At 36.1% G+C, this 20,416-nt stretch overlaps 1 protein-coding gene across 1 annotated transcript in view; it reads right to left on the bottom strand.

Annotated features, from left to right (window-relative positions):
* PRSS12 (serine protease 12) overlaps positions 1-20,416 on the bottom strand; it is an 80,274-nt gene that overhangs the window by 5,410 nt on the left and 54,448 nt on the right. The window contains exons 9-11 of the mRNA XM_044224124.1: positions 14,558-14,763; positions 11,378-11,456; positions 10,358-10,480 (exon numbers count right to left, since the gene is read on the bottom strand). Of these exons, the coding sequence (XP_044080059.1) occupies positions 10,358-10,480; positions 11,378-11,456; positions 14,558-14,763 (408 nt within the window). The remainder of the gene's footprint in view (positions 1-10,357; positions 10,481-11,377; positions 11,457-14,557; positions 14,764-20,416) is intronic.

The following is a 20,416-nucleotide window of genomic DNA, read 5'->3' as shown; positions in this document are numbered from 1 at the left end:
GCTAGCATCTGATTTTGAGTTGGGAAAACATGTGGTACAGCTCTCACCTTAATTCTTTTAATGAAAACTTGGAAGTCTTACACTAGATAGGAGACCTGTACTTGAATGTGAATTTAGAGAAGTCAGTATTCAAAAGTTGGGATTTTCTAGTGACTGCCTATTTAAGTACAACCTCACATTTCCTCCTATAAAATTACTGGAAACTCTAAGTTGCTCAGACACTAAATACCCCTATATAGGTCTTGCAGTATATAAAGTAGTTTACTTAACTATGTTAGCACAAAATACTGAACAGTGCAATGAAGATGATTTCTCTTTTTCCACCACCTATTGCTGATCTGTAATACTAACAATTTCCTGTGATTCCTTGATCCTCCACCTCCAACCTTAAATCATCACAGATCTTTAAAATTCAGAAGGCTTCAGGGCGCCTGGGTGGCTTAGTGGGTTAAAGCCTCTGCCTTCAGCTCAGGTCATGATCCCAGGATCCTGGGATCGAGCGCCACATCGGGCTCTGCTTGGCAGGGAGCCTGCTTCCTCCTCTCTCTCTTTGCCTGCCTCTCTGCCTACTTGTGATCTCTGTCTGTCAAATGAACAAATAAAATCTTTAAAAAATAAATAAAATAAAATTCAGAAGGCTTTTTATACATTGTTCCCAGAGAATACACTCTTGTGGATTCCACTTCAAAATTTAAGTGAAGTTTGGCATTATTTCATATCCTGAAACAGTAAATAGTAATACTCATGGAGAAAAATCAGATTTAAATACATCATTTCTACTTTCTGTGTACTGATACTATTATAAAAATTCAGTATGCCTAATTAATGTATTCAGGTTTTAAAGTAAAACCTCAAGTGATTTAACACCTTTCTAAAAAGAATAATTGCCAAGGGACACCTGGGTGGCCCAGTTGATTAAGCATCTGACTCTTGGTTTTGGCTTAGGTCATGATCTCAAGGTCATGAGATTGAGCCCTGAATGGGACTCCACAATCAAGGTGGAGTCTGTTTGAGATTCTGTCTCTCCCTGTCCCTTTGCCCCTCCCACTTTATTCTCATGTGCTCTCTCTCAAATAAATACATCTTAAGGGAGGAAAAAAAAAAAAAAAAAGAATTGCCAATACATCCTTGAAAGTGCTGCTGAAATGTTTCATATATCTTTAGCATAGAGTTGAAGAAATTATCTTGAGCTCCACTGCCCAGTACTGTAGCCAGTAGCCACATGTGGATAGTCTGAACTAAAATGTGCTGAAAGTATAAAATACACAATGGATTTGAATACTTAGTATGAAAAAGATTGCTAAATATATTGTCTTCATAGATAATAAGTATTAAATATCCCAATTTTTATATTTTGCAATAATAGTTTGGATATACCAAGTTAAATAAAATATATAATTAAAATTAATTCAGCCTCAGGTTTTTTTTAATAGTTATTTAAATATTAGAGAAAGCACATGAGCAGGGGGAGAGGAAGAGACTCTCAGACTCCCCACTGAGTGTGATGTGGGGCTCAGTCTCAGAACCCTAAGATCATGACCCGAGCCAAAATCAAGAGTCAGACATTCAACTGAGTCACCCAGCTGCCCCTGACCTATTTGGTTTTTTTTTAATCTTCTAATGTGGCTACTGGAAAACTTAAAGTCACATTTGTGGCTCACATTGTATTTCTGCTAGATGGCACTGGTCTAAAGAAACAGTTTGGCATAAACTAGGTACCCTGGTTTATTATATCTCTTTAATGCAGTCTCTTATATTGCTTATAATTTTTAAGCCTGAATTATGGACATTCCCTTCATATGTGAACTTTTTATATCCTTTCAGATAATTACATTACTGTTCACCTAAAAAAAAAAAAAAAGTCATGGCTGCAATATTTTCCCCTCTTTGAAATACAGCTGTGATACTTTGCTAAAGTAATCCTTGTATCTAAACTAGTCATATAAATATATTCTACATGATCTGAAAATTGGGTCTTCAGCCAGTAAACAAAGAAACAAGACATTACTGCAGCAAGGAAATTTTGTTTTAAAATACTCCAGTGTTAAAGTCTTGGGCAATCTTGCTTTAATGTGTCGCCTCATGCCTGTGCCTGGACTCTGCAGTAGTCTGTCCAATAGCCTTGCTGCTTTGAGTTTTAACTTTTTCAGTCCCTTCTTCATACTACAGCCAGAGTGAGGTTTCAGTCTGACAACACAACTACTCTTTTGTATACCCTTCAAGGGGTCTCTATTGTCTACACAATAAAGTTCAAATGCCTTACATGATATGCAAATTCATCCAAGAATGGCCCTTGCCCACCGGATACCCGCCTGGTCTCTCTGCCCCTATCATTTTAGTTGCTTGAAGAGGTGTCTCATACACCTGTCTTTATTCAGACTAGTTGCAGTATCATCCCACCCCTCCCATTCTAATAATGGCAAAAACTGGTTTTATCACTCAAGTCTCAAGTAAAAAACTCCTAGGAAGCTCTGCCTGCCCGAAAACTGCCCAATCCTGTCTTTGAACACTCCCAATCACACTGTTCTCACATTTATAACAGTTTCTAAGACTAAGTTATCAGGTCCTCCCAGGTAAAGACTCTGTAGGTGTAGGAACTATGCCATACTCATTTTTGTATCCTCAGCCCTAGGCAAGGTGGATGGCACAGGGAAAAGTTTTAATCAGTGTATGTAAAACTTCTTTTCAAAGATATCCACATCTATATATATACACTGTCATCCCTCACTTAACTGAAATCAGAGTCCACTTCTCACCAGTTCTATAACACCATCACTAAAATTTCTAGTACTTTTTTTTTTTGAGAGAGCAAGAGAATGCACACATGGGGGGGGGAGGGGGATCTAGAGACACAGAGAGAGAGAGAAAGAATCTTAAACAGACTGTGTGGAGTGTGGAGCCCATTGTAGAGCTAGATCTCACAAGCCCAAGTTCATGACCTGAGCCAAAATCAAAAGTCACACACTCAACAACTGAGTCATCAAGGCACCCCCTATTACATTTTTTAAAATCCCCCAAATATTTAATGTTCTTGTTAATGCTGCTGTTTACCAGAATTACCTGTACCACTTCTAAAAATATAAATGTTCAGGCTACACAGTCTTTGAGAATATTAAATTAATAGGGCTGACACAGGACCATAGGTGATTCAAATTCACAGTGCTTAAGAACCACTACACGAAAGACTTAAAGGCATAGTGATAACTCTTGCCCCCTGTATGCCTAGAATCTCACCAGGTGAAGTGAGCATCGTAAGAGATTACATAAAGGCATCAAAACGCAAAACCAATACATATTACATGCATATACTGTGTTCTCAAATCAAGTACATTTCAGCCGATACTTTTGAATATACTCCAAATTTAGTATGCTCACTTATCAGGAGTTGATATTAAACTGAAAACAAAATATTTACCTGAGAAAAAGAGGAAAAGCATCATTCTTGTCAAAATGAATCTGTTAGTACCTATACTTTTAAAGTTGTCCTAATTTAAGGACCCTCTAAACCTAACCAGTGATTCCCACACTCCTTTCACTCCAGTTATTCTTAGAAATAATCACAAGCTTGGAATTTGAAGAACATCCAACACAAGACTGGATTAGTTAGCTAACCAAATATTTGTCTTCTACTGTCACCTCTCTTAGTGGGTGAGATTATATACTCCAGGGATAACACTTTGGCTGAGGTTCCCAATAGGATTGTGAACTCTGAAAACATTTACTGTAGTTCTAGATTTCTTAAGAAAACATATCAAGGAACCTTTTTTTCCCCCCCAACATAAAAACTCTAGTTGAGCTTCTGTTTCTTTGACAGACTTTATTATATTCAAAAATCCTTCTAAAACAAACATTTTAGGTTTGGCTGACACACCATCCACTTGTTTGCTTTGCTGAAATGCCTTCAACTCCTCCTCAAATAAAAATTGGATGAAATTGCCAGACAAGCTTGAGCAAGAAAGGATCTGAAACACAGCAGTTTAGTAAAATCCAATGCCCCTATTTTCCTGAGATTCTAGAGTTTAAGAACAAAAATTACTGGAATTAAAAATAAAAGTTAATTCATGTTGCAGGGTGTTATCTTCATATGTGTTTTCTACATAGATTTCATCTCTTTAAAAAGTACTCTACCTCAACCTGTACACATCTGCTAGTACTAGAAGCTGTTTTTTGCTTTGTCTGGATGAAACTCAAAAAGTGATTGAAGTTGCTTGTGTAAATGGTTATAGTTGCTTAGAAGTGACCTTCTCTGCAGGATCTCGCACTGTCTCGCGCGCGCGCGCATGTGTAGATAGATCACGTATATAGTGTGTGTGTGTGTTGTGTATGTGTTCAGGAAATGGTTTTAGCATGATTGATGTCACTAAAAGACCATGCTCCTAATGAATTCTGCTAGATTCTAGGTTATGCTGGAGCATAAGCTAAGCACCTGACACTCCCATGTTTTTATAAAAAGTGACTGCACTATCTCTGGCTCATCTTCGTAATTACAAAGATTTAGACATTTCTGATTTTCAGAGCAACAGTCTCAGACAATTTCTAGCTGCTATAGTGTTTCTAGGCAAAAAAATCAAAAACATAAAATCAGGTAAAGCTATATATTCATGATCAAACCAAATTTGCAATAGAACTACAGAAAAAAGAGAGTCTTATTTTGCATTCTTTCCACCAAATGATGCTTGTTACCAGAATAAGCAACTAAAAGGAATTAAGTATAATATTTATGAACTTTTCTCCCAATTATATTGCTGTGCCACAATAGAGACAGGGTCATTTCATGATACTCATAGTTTAGAGTAGAAAATATCAAAAGCAAGTAATTTATATTATGTAAGTTTCATAGGGACTACAAAAAAACCTGATTTATTTCAAGTTTCCATTTCAAAATGCCAACAGGATACTGCATTCCAAAGTCTGCATTGCATTAACACTAGGAAAAATGAGAAAAATGAGATAGAAGGCCTATAAATGGTGACTCCCCAGTTACCTCAGTTACCCTAATATTAATGGCATAAAAAAGTGTTTGGGACACAGTACATGTGAAAGTTAGAAACAAATTAGAATTTGATTACTGAACTCTGTCAGCCTTACAATAAAGTACCCTTATCATGTAAAGAGGCTAGATTATTCTGACATGAGGGTTATTTAAAAGAATGACTATAAAGGCAAAACAAATAAACATAAAAATCTGTCATTCCACAGTATAAAATAACACAGATAGTAACAGCAGTCTATGCCTTATTCAAAAAAAACCTTATTTCAAAAAAAGTTTTCAAGAACACTGGCCTATATCATCACTGCAAGAATTAAACATCAAGGAAGGCCTGATGAACAAGAAACCATTATAGAACATAGGCAGAAGTCCAGTAGTTAAAGCAGTTGAGCTATCATGAGAAAAAGGAAGTGAGAACTTCTAAACATGAAATTTAGGTCCCCAACCAGTAGACCTTAAATTAGATTCCCAAGGGACATCTGGGTCCTCAGCTGGTTAAGCGTCCAACTCCTGGTTTCAGCTCAGGTCATGATCTTGCAGTCGTGGGATCAAGTCTCACATCGGGCTCTGCATTCAGCATGGAGTCTGCTTCAGAGTCTCTCTTTCTCTCTCTCCCTCCCACACTCTATCTCTCATAAATAAATAAATAAATACTTTTAAAAATAAAAAGTGAACAAATCAGACTCCCAAGAAATCTAAAAGGAAGATAACCTCTCGGAACCTGAAGCTCCTGCTTCTACAGGGCAGTTTCCCTGCAATTCCAAAGATAATTGATTTTTGCAAATTTCAGCATTTCTGATAATTAAAGAAGGGCTGTTTTAATCCAAAGTCCTTGAACCCAGAAAAAAACAAAATTGGGAGCTTATTCGCAATCACACTAGTAAATGTCCTTAGTTTTTTAATATATTCACTGCAATAAAGATGTAAGCTGTAGCCTCCTTAGGCACTGGTGAACAGGAAGTCTATGAAATCTGGTAAAGGTTACAGACCAAGTCAGATGGATATAAAACATATTTGCAAAAACAATTCTCTCCCTACACATAGTAAGAGAGTCTTGCACTATATCTACAGCACCTCAAAATGCTGTGTATCATCATCTGCTCCTCTACTTTTTAATTAACTGTCTTTATCTTATACTGAGCAGATAAAGGGAAGAAATTCAGAAATGACATATGGAAGGAATTATCTGTTGATCTAGGTTTAAGATACCACAATCCTCTAAAAGCATCCAACATTCTTAAACAGATCCACTATCTGGCAACTGAGCCCCCACTTTCATCATGCAACAACCATTTAGGAGTATCTCCTCTGTGCCAAGTAATACACTAGACACTCAGTTTATAAACGGAAGTGAGATGATTACTGACTTTAAGCAAGAATCTAGAAGGGGCATGCCAGGGGCGGAATAATGACATGTAAACAAACAAACCCAAACATGTACCAGAAAGAAAAGAAAAAGACCATCCAGGGACCCCAAAAGTCAGATAAAAGTTTTCAACCTCAAGTACAATTTTTGGGTAATTTCCCTACTTTAAAACTTTAAGCCTTAAACCCTGAAGTCCATAACTTTTAACAGAGACCTGAAAGACTAGGTATCTTAATCAAGAGGAGGATAATGTAAACTGAACCTCTGCAGTTATTTTGCCCAGACCCTAAGCCCTAAGACAGGTTTCTCCAGGTTCTCTATAATTTCCTACCTTCTTTTTTTCCAGTAGTCGGTGTGTTAAAATCATCCTGAATTTCCTACTTTGGATAATAATAATCTTTAATTCCCTTTCTTGAAACTCAACATAATAATAGGCATTATTTGTTTTGAATTTTACAGTTTTTAACTTTTCAGATGCTTAGCAGATCATTTGTTCCTTCATTATTGCCTCCATTTTACAGGTGGGAAAACTGAGTCTCCCAACAGGCTAAATAATTTCCATAAATGAAAGCTAAAATTGGGGAACTGTGGCCTTGGTCTCAGTGGCCAGATCCAAGTCTTTTGTTACACAGTACCAAGTTCTACTGATTTCTGTCACAGTGAGTCTACTTTCTCTCCCTCCTTTTCTACCTCTGTCTCTATTATAATAGCCTTGTAATCAGTCTCCACCTAGTTCCAGCCACAGTGAGTCTTAATCACTTGGTAATACAGACCAATTCAAGTCACTCCAGAAGTGTGTATGCAGAGTTTTCATATAATCTGAAGCTCATTCACAGACCCCTGGATTAGTAATTTTGCTTTACCTCCTCAGATTTATCCTGTATATCTCCAAATGACTCATCTCCCTAAAACTCTCTGATCTCATTTCAAGCCTCAAAAAAACTAATGGTTTTCTACCACCTCATGAATGAAACAAAATTCACTATCCTGGCATTCCAGGCCTTTCCTGATTCTCTACTGTAAGTCCACTACCAAAGCTCCAGATCACTATCTTAACTAATAACCACCACTGTTCAAATATGTCTCAGGTTGTTTCACCACCATGTTCTCAACATGAGACATTATCCACCTTCAGCTTCTACCAATACATGAATCCAACCTCTGTGCTTGAACACGCTTCATAACAGAACTTACGCTTCCTCCCATATACGGCCCATTCCATCTTTGGTCCTAGTCTTAAAGAAATAAAAAATAAACAACTCTTCATGTTAAAAAGAAAATTATCTTTTCTCCCACTATCATCTGTGGTACCTGAATCAACAGGTAACAAATCTAATCCAATTCCACACAAATTCCCCTGTCTTTTTGCCTTCCCTGGTATACCACATCATTTTTTTTTTTCATGATGTGGCACCTAGAACTGAACACAGTTCTCTCTGTTTGATAGTGACAGTGCTTTTGTCTCTGCCAATAGCTTGAGTACAATAAGAATAGCAAGGCTCATCGATGCTGTCTTGCCCCTGTTCTGTCAGTGCTGCCCACTACTTATTCACTCTGAGCAACTTCATTACATCACTGACTTATATGAAGTTTGCAGGACTCTAAAACTCATGAGGTCTTTTTCACTTGTGCAACATGTAAGCCAAGTTTCCTGGAACTAAAGTCAGCATTTTACTTCCTCCCTATTCCACAATGCTTGTTAGAATCAGCATATCAAGATCTTTTGCTATCATGGATCTTATCTCCAACGTGTGTCCATCTCAATCTTCTGACATCCAAAAATATAATTAATTTACCATCTTTTTGGTGTCTTTGTCAGTTTAGTGATTAATATGTTTGGTATCTTTTTCAGTTTAGTGATTAATATGTTGAATAGAACATAGATAAGTATCTTGTCAACCCCAATATATTCTTCCTCATCATCATTATTCAAAAATCCAGATCATATTCTATTTTGGTCACCAGGCAAGTGGGTCTTAACCATTAGTGTTCATAAGAATCATCAGAGATGCTTGATAAAATGCCAATTCCTGAGGCTCAGCTCCAAAGATTCAGTAGATCTGGAGTAGAGGCCCAGGAATCTGGATTTTTAACAAGCTGAATGTATCTAATATTGTGATAGAAGGACCACACTTTAAAAATGGCCCCTTGGGGAACTTGGGGCTCAGTCAGTTAAATGGTTAAGCGTCTAACTCTCTTTCAGTTCAGGTCATGATCAGGGTCATGGGATTGAGCCCCACCTCAGACTGTGCATTTGGCATACAACATAGTTGTGATAAATCATTGCATAAAGAATATAATGTTCAATAAAAAGTGCTGGTAAACTATCCATGAAAGTATAGTTAGGTTCCTTTCCCATGCCATATATACAAAAATAAACTGTAAACAGATTAAAAACCTAAACATGACAGGCAAACATAAATTTTCTTAGAGAAAAACTAAGATAATATCTTCATCAAGTAGGGCTAGGAAAGGATTTTTTAAATAAAATATAAAAACTTTTATCAAACTTAAAAAACTGACACACCTAAACATGTTAAAATATCTTTATAAGAAAAAGATTTTAGAGAAGTGACAGGACATACCCCTGATTGGGGAAAGGTATTTGTAATATATAACAACAAAGACTATGCACACAGAACAAATTTTTTAAATCAATTACAAAAAAAAAATCCAACAGAAAAATAAGCAAAGGATATAAACAAAGAAGTCATGAATGAGGAAGACACTAATCGAGGAAATGGAATTAAAAAGAAATCCAAAATTTTAATAGTGGCAAAAAGTAAGACTGTTGATAGTATAAAGTTGAGTTGGGGATCTGAGTACAGAGGGACTTACACATTGCCAATATATAAATGGATACAATTACTTTAGAAAGGAAATTAGTAGTGACAAGTGAAATTGAAATGTACCCATACTCTAGCAAAATGCTCCCACATATATGTACCCAATGAGACAAAGAATGGATATCTACTATCACACAGTGTTTTCATAGTAAGAGAATGGAAACCACCTAACTACCCATTAGTATGGGAATAAATAAGCTGTGATACAGTCTTCCAATAGGAGTTAAGATTCACATGGTGGTTAAAGTGAACAAAATCTATATGGATAAATTACAAATATACAGTGAAGCCTTATAAAATCACATATGGAAAAATATAAAATAAATTTTTGCTTGTAAGAACTTCTCAATGACATGTTATACATTTTATGTAAGACTTTTTATTATGACCATTTTCAAATACATAATATAGTGAGACTCCTATATGCATCACCTTGCCTCATTAATTATAAATATTTTACCAAAGATTGGTATGCATTTAGACATAACAAAATTCATGCTGAGGAAATGGCCATGAGCCAGGCCAACCAAAAAGAACAGGACAAGAAGAAAGGAGAGCCAGGTACTACTGCAGGCATTGCTACCAAGAGCAGTGTGATTCTGGCACATTTATTTTCTCTATGTGGCCTCCCCTCTGAACTGGGAAGACTTGAGATTGGACTGATAAAATAGGACATGAGAAAATAATCAGGATGCAACCTTTCTAGAAGGTACAAATGAAGAAATCTAAAAGGCACAAAACCCAAATCTAAAAGGCACAAGAAGACCCAAAAGATCAAAAACAATAAAATTTGTACTCCCTATTCTTAGTGTTTTGTAACTAGATAATCCGAGGTCTCTTCTAGGTCTGCTGGGTTATGATGTCACCCTCAGATATGTTCTTGAGAAAAGCACTAACACAGCCACCTCCCCCCGCCCCCGAAAACGCATCGTCTTTATTTCCTATAGCTTGCTTTAGTACCCCAGTAGCTTTTGGAAGGATCTCTTTGCTCCTTCTGTTACTTCCCCCCACTTCCACAGTGCTGTTGGCATAGATAAGGAAGACTAGTAGCTTGGCTCTGTCACCTCAAGTTTCCAGTATGCAACAGAGAAAGAAGGAATCAGAAGAAAGGCAAACAAGAGCCCAACTGAGTCGTCTGGAAAGGTAGACACATACCTCTTGAAGCAGTGCGCCGCTGTAAGGACCCAGCAGCTACTGAGGAGCGTGGCCCCACAAAGAAGCCTGCCATCTCCATGGGATGACTTTAGCCGGAGGGACACTTGCCAAGGCCAGCCACCCCTAAGAAGAAGGTAAGTCACTTAACTCCACATAAGGTAGAAAAGGCAGAGAAAAGCATCCATTAAAACAATGACTCAGGGGGCGCCTGGGTGGCTCAGTGGGTTGAGCTGCTGCCTTCGGCTCAGGTCGTGATCTCAGGGTCCTGGGATCGAGTCCCACATTGGGCTCTCTGCTCAGCGGGGAGCCTGCTTCCTCCTCTCTCTCTGCCTACTTGTGACCTCTCTCTGTCAAATAAATAAAATCTTAAAAAAAAAAAAAAAAAAAAAAAACAATGACTCAGAAAGCTTGCAGGTTGGAGAAAAGCAGCACAAATGGGACCCTCAGATATAAAAATCCCTTCCTAGAACTCTGAGCAGTCCACACTGAAGATTCACTTGTGGGTATTTGTATGCATCCCACCTATCTCTGACAGTCATAGAATCAAGTTGAGTCTTCTTTATACTTCATTGTTTGAAGTGTATTTTCTCTCCCCACTACCTCACCTAGGCAGCCTAAGGAAGTATTTGATAAGCGAAGTACTGGTTTTCCATGAGTAAATGCAACAAATAAAGAAAATTATAGTAAAAGAGTCAAGTCTAAAACAAATATATTCTAAATTAAATGAATTTTGTAGTTATGTGTTTTTTTCAGACCTCCTGTTAAATTAGTTTCTACCACATAACTTTCCAGCAACGTATCTATTTTATAAATCAGAGGGTAGTGATCTAACGACATGACTATATAAAGTAAATGTAGGTCAAAAAATGTGAAATTATTAGTGTAATCTGTATTTAATTTACCCAATATTAAATAAATAAAATAAATCCCTTATATAACACTAGAAAAAAAAAACCAATTTGTAACGTGTAGAGATAATTATATATAGATAATTCTGTAATATGGAAAAGAACATTTTACCTTAAAGAATTTTTCCCACCAATGATCCGCTTCTGCCGGTGGTGCAGTAATCTCAAGCCACACACAGACGAGAGGGATTCTGAAGCAGACAGAAGTTATTAATCAGATTATCATATTGCTGATAGTGGGATAAAGACACAAGTGACACATTACCTGCTGCTTCCTTCTCTATTTTAAAATGTCTTCTCTCCTCAAATTATAGGATACTGTTTCTTATCATAAAAATTAAATGTCTTCTCACTTAACCAAGAATTCCCAAGCAGATCAGGAACTTGAGGAAGTTTCCCATATTAAGTGTGGACTCTGCTCAGTACATCATCCTACAGGTGCCTACATCTCCTCCTCCGCTGATTTCAGAAATCATTTGGGAGTGTAGGAAGGGTAAAGCAAGAGAACTGCAAAGTCAATACTGGTCTAAACTACTTGCTCTTCATACACAACATTGCCAAGCCATGTCTACAAAAATGTAACTTAAAGGAGCAAAGCACATTCCTGAAATGGGATTCTGATCTAAATTCACATTTACATCTAATCATATAGCAATTAACTTATGTAAAGTTTTACTAAACAGTCTAAGTGGCATTTGAGGGAATATAGTCAAACTTCCCAAGATAATAGACTCGATCAAGAGCATAAAAAAAAGAGTTAAGAATTAAAATGTATGAAAAAGTGGTATACAAAAGAAAGTATGACTATTTCAAAAATAATTTTAGGAAGGAGGAGAATCTCTATAGTATTTTGTTTCCTTGGTTAAGTACATGTTTTAAAATATCGATAGATAGTTTTTCTATCTGTGTAAGAAAAGGCTGAGAATTGCACCGTGACCATGAAAATCTAATCAACATGGGGCACCTGGGTGGCTCAGTGGGTTAAAACCTCTGCCTTCGGCTCAGGTCATGATCCCAGGGTCCTGGCATCGAGCCCCGCATCGGGCTCTCTGCCCAGCAGGGAGACTGCTTCCTTTCCTCTCTCTCTGCCTGCCTCTCTGCCTACTTGTGATCTCTGTCTGTCAAATAAATAAATAAAATATTTTTTAAAAAATCTAATCAACACTAATATTCTCCCAAAGTAATCAGGTAAAAGGGAACTCAGTAGGGAATCAGCATTAGTTATTTCTTCAGAGAGAAAGAGATTCAATAACGTGTACCAAAATCATTAATTTGCCAAATGATCTCAGAGGCATGCTGTCAATCTTTAATTCTCATCTCTTTAGGGTATGAGTCCTCTAGATGATACAGCAAATTATAAGAGATGAGAAAAACATAAGTTTCAAATAATGGTCCAAGTCAAGTCAATGCATAGAACACCAAAATAAAAGAATGATGTAATTAATGCTGAGCAAGCAAAACTGAAAGTTTACATCATCTGGTACAAGGCACCAGATTACAAAAACGTAAAATCTATTTAAAGCCATAAAATCTACAGTTACCAAAAACAAAAACAAAATTAGAAAGCAAAATGAAGTTCATTTAAAAAAGGGTCCCATCAGATGACCAATAACCAATGGCCTGAGTATGAATTCCCTTATGGAAGTCACTAGGAAGGTGCCTGGGTGGCTCAGTTTGTTAAGTGGGGGTCTCTTGATTTTGGCTCAGGTCATGACCACAGTCATGAGATAGAGCCCCTACGCTGGGCTCCGCACTAGTGCCAAGTCTGCTTGACCCTCCCTTGCCCCCTACTTGTGCTCTCTCTCTACAATACATTAATAAAATCTTAAAAAAAAAAAAAGAAAAGAAAAATAAGAAGTCACTAAGTCTTGAACCTCAATATAAAATCAATAGGTTAATAAGCCAGATTCTGTAATCCAGCTGGTCTAAAATGAAATCTTGTTATTTGATGTATGGTGGTATTGAACCATGGAAAGTTATCAAAATAAGTGTTGCTACAACTCTAGGAATTTACGAAAACAAATGTATAAGTAATGAAATACATATGGTATTTCATACTTTAAAGTAGGTTTATATAGGAATATAGTAGAAACATTTATAATTCTTAAGTTTTTATGTTTTTCTACTGCTTCAGAAATTTGATATAATCCAAAGAATTAGTTATATTCTATTTTTAACTGTAGTTTAAATTATTGAAAGGAATTTAACACATTATGTTATAATTAATACTTCTATATGTATACTATTTAGTAATATTAAATATATGTGATTTGGTAAGCTGAGAAGCTCCTTAGACAGTGAAGAATCATATTAACTGCATCCAGTTTATTTTTGCATTGTCTTTAGCAATTAAAGGTGTTAGAAAATGAGAATGCTCAAATATAGGCACCTAATTTTCAGAAAGTCCAATGCATCAAAACTGTGAACTTTCAACATACATAAGGAGGTGATTTATCTTTTCATAAAAATGTAACCATAGCTTTCTACAAAATAGCTACTTTTTTATTCATTTAAGCCATTCGTTGTTTCATAAAAGTTACTCTCAGCTTTAAAGGACCTTTGTATTTAAGTACAAAACATCTATTACTGTACTATACTGGAAGATTATTTCTCATTTTCCTTAATGTTTCTAAATTTCAGAAACTAAACTCTACAAAAGATAATATTCTTTTTGCAACTACTTTTAAATTTATCCTGGTTGTTTAAAATATCAGTTAAGAGTGGAAGAAGTTCCTTTCTGTGATTCATCTTTAAATTTTGCTTTTTTGGGAGCGCCTGGGTGGCACAGTCAGTTAAGTCTCTACTTAACCCTTGAACGGTTCGTGTCGTAATCTCAGGGTGGTTAGGATCAAGTCCCACACTGGTCTCCACACTGAGCATGGAGCCTGCTTGAGATTCTCTCTCTCCCAATGCCTCTTCTCCCCTCCCCTCTCTCCCTCCTCTAAGAAAATAAAAATAATAGAAAAATTCATTTCTTTCTATGTCAATTCTAAATCTTCAAGGATACCAACAAGTTTGACTGTTTTATTACATCCAGAGAACGAATGGGACAGAAGTGGCTGAGAATGTCAAAAGGGCAAGATGTCAAATCCTATAAATTCACTCCTACCCCTGAACTCTGCTCCCCATGTAAGCCCCATCAGTCAAGTTTGTCAGGAACCACTGCCTCTAAATATGAACACAGAGTAGGTAGGTATAGTCTTATGGAAGGAGATTTTTGTTATCAAAATACTGCTTATACTAATGAAGTGAAAAGTACTCTGACTTGTATTGGCCCCAGAAAATGACTTACCTTTATTACTGTTACCTGTTGCCTTCTTGCTAAAATAATCACAAATGACTCCTGCATCTTCACTGTGGTGGCAGTTATGTCTTCCAATATCTTGTTTGATACAGTCAGCCAGGGACCTCTCGTTTCCTGTACACTTCACATTGTCCACATGGATGGGTCCATTTCCTTCTCCAAAATAAGCCATGGTTCTTGCTTTGGCAGGGCCCCTGGGAACAGAACATTCTTGAGGATGTGGAGGATGAGGCGATCGTACATTTGAATACACCACAATATACAGTCTCATTCAGTTAACTCTTAAATATTAAAATTAGCATCTATGAGTGCTAAAGAATATTTACTTCATGACTCTGTCCAAAAAAAGCTTAAAAGAGGTAATAGCTAAACCTTCTCTGTTTTCCTACCCCAGAGCTTCCTTATTGCATCAGTTAGTTGCCTCTAATTTAGCTTCTGCTGAGAAAGTCACATTTAATAACCATGTCAGAAATTCATGACAGTCTTAAACTCTAGTTTAAGCAAGAAAAACATCATCTCAAAATTTTCTTATAGAGCATAACACTCTTTTAAAGTTGGTTAAAACTGCCAAGAAAAATATGAGGTCAAATAATAGCCTACGGAGCTAAAAATTTTAAAGACCTCTTTAGAAATAAAAAAGTCTAATTTTTTTTTAAAAGTCTAATTTTTAACAGAGAAAGACAAAACCAGGAATCACAAATAGAAGTAAGTAGAAGTAAGAGTTATTTTGGTATGTCACTTTTTTGTGTTGTTTTTAATTACACAGTACTTTTTCTAAATTTCCAAATACTAGGGATTTATTCATGAAATATTTCAAACTAACACCATATTCAAAACTCAATTCTTGATAAACTAATGGCAAAATTAGGAAAGGCAAAGTTTTAAATTCTGAATCATAAGGAAATGATCTTTACAACCTCAACTTAGAGAAAGACTTATTAAACAAGACATAGGTAATATACTTCAAAGGACTAATAAATTCAATAAAAATTAGGAATGCTATTTTACTAAAAACCACCCTAAGGAAAAGTAGAAGATAAATTAAAAGATTGATGCATATATTTGTAATATGTACTTACAAATATATTTGTTGGTGAATACACCCAATAGAGGGGACTATCATATCAAAAAAAAAAAAAAAAGAATTCTCAAAATTCATTAATTTTTTTAGACCTAACAACCAAGAGAAAAATAGGCAAAAGACAGGTTTTAAATCAAAAGAAACTGATTCATTAAAAATGACAATTTGGACCATATTTCTCTCATCAAAATATATTCTACTTAAAGTTTTTATACTTTCCTTATACTTAATGCAGGATCTCTAGCAAAGTCATTTATTGATATGGATTCGCTGAGAAATTCATTTGAATTACTTCCTTCAGCAATGAAACCTGAACTCACATGCTTGTGGTTGGCAGCACAGTTACTTCAAAAACTGGCACAGCTAACTAGTTAACTGCTACTCTGACAAAAAGTGCAAATAAAAATAAGATTTAACCCATTATAAACTTTTAGTCATGGAAGACCCCTATGCCTGAACAGATGACTCTAACAGTACTCTTCAAGTAAATCTTTTTTAATATGAAACTTATTAATTACAGAAGTAATAGATGCTCATTGTATCAAATTTACAAAATAAAAGTATAAAAAGTCCCAACAACAAGCTGCTAGCATTTGGTATATTCCCTTCCTGTACATACTTATGGGGAAAATACTAACCATAATTTTTACTGGTTAAAAAGATTTATTGAACACTTTAGTGCATCTCAAACTTCAGAGTACTTAAAAGGCCACTTGGATTGATTTTGAGTGAGTGTATCACCAGTGGGACTTAGCAATCTATTTTCTTTTTTAAAGAAGCCCTACATGATTCCTATTCAGGAAGCTCTGCATCAGACTTTAACATAGGCTCCTGGGTGGCTCAGTCCGGGAACTCTTGATTTCAGCTCAGGTCAGGATCTCAGGGTCCTAAGATTGAGCCCCGCCTCAGGCTCTACACTCAGCATGGAGTCTGCTTGAGATTCTCTCTCCCTCTGCCTCTGCACAAGCCCCCACTGCCCCGCATGTGCACAATCCTGTGCTCTCTCTCACGCTCAAAATAAATAAAATCTCCTTAGAAGAAAAACCTTAACATGGAAAAATTAAAGTTTTTTCCCTACTGCTGCACATTTACTTTTAAAATTCAAGACTTTTTACAATTATAGATATATACTTAAATGTAACTGTTGGTGGATAGCTTAGAATTCTTCCCAAAAGTAGCATTTTTGTTCAATAGGTATAAAGATTTTTAAGGTTCTGGATATATATTGCTGAATATAGGGCAAGTCTTTGGAAAGGAAGTTATTCATTTGAAATACATACAATTAAAATGTGATTATTTAAAGAACAATTTTTTCTGTTTTATTTTGTGTATCATAGTTCTGTCTGGAATTTATTTCTGTTTAGTGTTAGTAAGGGATCTGGCTTAATTTTAGTCCCTAAGTTCACAATCCTAATAACTTTTCCTACTGATTTCAAAGGCTGATTTTTAATTTAATCATTTATCACAATTACATGTACAGAAGCCATTTCTTGGTCTTTACAGTTCAGTAACCCCCAACCTTGGGGATTACCATTTAAATTAAATGGTAAATTACCATTTACCATTTAAATTACCTTTAGAAGTCTTTAAAATAATAGCAAACCTGAACCCACCTAATGTCAATTAAAGTAGGATCCATAGGAATGGGCCTGGGCATGGATAATATTTTTTTTTTTAACTCTCAGCGTTATTTTAATTGTACAACCAAGGTTGCTAACCACTGGTGCAGTTAGTGTCATTGATGTCTTGCCCGTTCCGGTGCCAATACCACATGGATATGATTTCAGATGAACCTGGAAATCAAGTCTCTCTCCCCACCACCACCCCACCAAATACACCAAGAAAAATAAAAGATTTTTATAAGCATTTAATGGTTACATTAATTTCTGTTTTGTCTTCCCATTGTGGTGTATCACTTATTAGCTCTTCTACCTCCAGTAAAGATTTTCTTTTCTTCACATAGGTCTCAATTCTTGTGATTATTCCCAGTCATTTCTTTGTTTTTGTACCTAAATGACATTGTTTTCTTTTTATTTTTTACCTTGCTTATAGGAGCTATTACATTTTTAAAATATTTGTATTTACTAGGGCACGTGGGTGGCTCAGTGTGTTAAAGCCTCTGCCTTTGGCTCAGGTCATGATACCAGGGTCCTGAGATCAAGCCCCGCATCGAGCCCCGCATCAGGCTCTCTGCTCAGCAGCGAGCCTGCTTCCTCCTCTCTCTCTGCCTGCCTCTCTGCCTACTTGTGATCTCTGTCAAATAAATAAAACTTTTTTAAAAATTGGATTTACATGATTACATCAATAAACACTAGTTCTAGTGCCTTTCCCATTGATTCTCTTGTGTTATTTAGGTGGAATAGCATATTACTCATGTAACAATTCTGACTTTTTTTCCAATACTGATACCTCAGTGCTTAGTAATGACCTTCAGATAGTACTGAGTCAATGCAGTAATAGAAGGCACCCTTGTTTTCTTCCTCTTTGATGACTGCGATATAAAGTTAAGGTAGTTTTATTTTATTCTAAGCTTCCTAATAGATATAAGGAAGGAATGATGATTCTTAAAATATAACTTTTCACCATTACTAAACAATCACACTTATTTTCATTTTTAGATGACACACCGGAATACATTAATTGGATGCCTCACTTGGAACCATTCTTTTATTCTTACAATAGACTCCCATTTGTTTAAATTTATTTAAGTACACCATTGGATTAAATTTGCTAACATTTTATTTAAATTTTTGTGTAGATTCATGAGACGGGGTGTAGTTTACTGTGTGTGTGTGTGTGTGTGTGTACTTAGACTGTCCAGTCTTGAAATCAATTTATATTATCCTCCTTAAATGAATGAAAAGAATTTCATATTTTTCTCACTCTGCAACAATTTATATAACTTGGGACTTATCTGAATAGAAGATTGGTCAAAATTCTTTGAGCAAAAAATCAGAGTCATTTCTTCCATGATCATTAATTTGGGTTTTCTATCAATTTTCTTAATTATATATTTGTTGAAAATGTGGTTTCCCAGATAATTGTCCATTTCATCTAGATTTCGAAGTTTATTAGCTAAAAGTAATTCACAGTACTCTTTCACAATCTTTTTAACCTTCTGTATATCTGTTCTCATATTCCTCTTCTTTCCTCCAATGTTTGCTTGTATTCTCTTTCCTTTTTCTGAGTCAGAATTGCCACAAGTTGCTTATTTTAGTAATCATCTTTTTAAAAGATTTTATTTATTTGAGAAGGAGAGAATGAGTAAGGGGTGAGGCAGAGGGAGAGTGAGAAGCAGACTTCCCGCTGAGCAGGGACCCTGACATGGGACCGGATCCCAGGATCCTGAGATCATGACCTGAGCCCAAGGTAGAAGCCTAACTGACTGAGCCACCCAGGCACCCCTTTAGTAATCATTAAGATTTTATTTATTTATTTGACAGACAGAGATCACAAGTAGGCAGAGAGGCAGGCAGAGAGGGGAGGAAGCAGGCTCCCTGCCGAGCAGAGAGCCTGATGCCAGGACCCTGGGATCATGACCTGAGCTGAAGGCAGAGGTTTTAACCCACTGAGCCACACAGGTGCCCCCATTTTTAAAAAATAGTAATAACTGCAGATAATGTGGGTGTGTAATGTAATGCAATTTGAAATTCAAATAGGCATAATTCAAAGAAAATAAAAAATTAATACCATTCTGAAGTTAAAATCCCAGGTGATTCCCATGAGTTTGAGAAGTGAGGATGAGTGGAGGTAAAAGTAAATAATAGTGTGCCAAATGTCTGATATTTTTCAGCAAGGGAAACTTACAGTTAATTATTTTTGAAATTGGTAAGAAAATATGCCAGCATGTTTGTTAAAAATTTTAAAACAACTTCTAGTAGAACAATAAGAATGCTAGAGAAAGAATGACAATAGAAAATTGGGTTGCTTGCAAATCAAAAAACATAAGGTTACACAAAGAACAGACAAAAAAGCATGATAAATACCATAGAAGTAGATGACAGGTAGAAGTAAACATACAGAAAACAAAATTAGAGTCATTAAATAAAACAAAGGATGACTCTTAGAAATTTATCAATCTACACACTAAAAGAATGTATCATTTTAGATACATCAACAGAAGAAATTAAGGAACATTTAAACTAATAAAAGTACATGATTAAATAAAGACATTCTCAACAATACAGTGGAGTCTAAAAAAATTTCCTGTGACTTTTTTTAAAACGGTTAAGGACTATATCATCTTTAGAAAAACGGGAAAAGATTTCCCACTGGGCTATAGGCATGCAGTAATTCCCAGCAGACAACAAACTCCATCCAATACTTTAGTCAGTCTTTAAACTGGGTGTTGAGTGCTCCTGGAAGTAGAAGATGACTTTCCCAGGGATATATGGGCTTTAAGGGAATCGATATTCAGATTCTCGTATTACATCGGTATTCTCTCCTAAAACTGGTCTTGCTGAAATCAAAATCAACTTTTGTTTCAAAATTTTCCTTCTCCTCCTACACAAAAGAAAGGCGTATTTTTCCACTCATCCCAAATCCTACCACAGGGCATTGCTCCAAGATTTAAAAGACTCTCAAGTGGACAAAAGAACAGTTCTAAATATATTATAGCAATAAAGCCTCTTTTAACCAAGCACCATAAACCCAACCCATCAATCTATGTTAGAAATGGGAGCTTTGGGTGCCTGGGTGGCTCAGTGAGTTAAAGCCTCTGCCTTCAGCTCAGGTCATGATCCCAGGGTCCTGGGATTGAGTCCTGC

The sequence above is a fragment of the Neovison vison genome, chromosome 11 (genome assembly GCF_020171115.1).
Source record: "Neovison vison isolate M4711 chromosome 11, ASM_NN_V1, whole genome shotgun sequence".
Lineage (NCBI taxonomy): Eukaryota > Metazoa > Chordata > Mammalia > Carnivora > Mustelidae > Neogale > Neogale vison.
The sequence above is the reverse complement of the archived record's forward strand: the minus strand, read 5'-3'. Positions and strand labels throughout refer to the sequence as shown.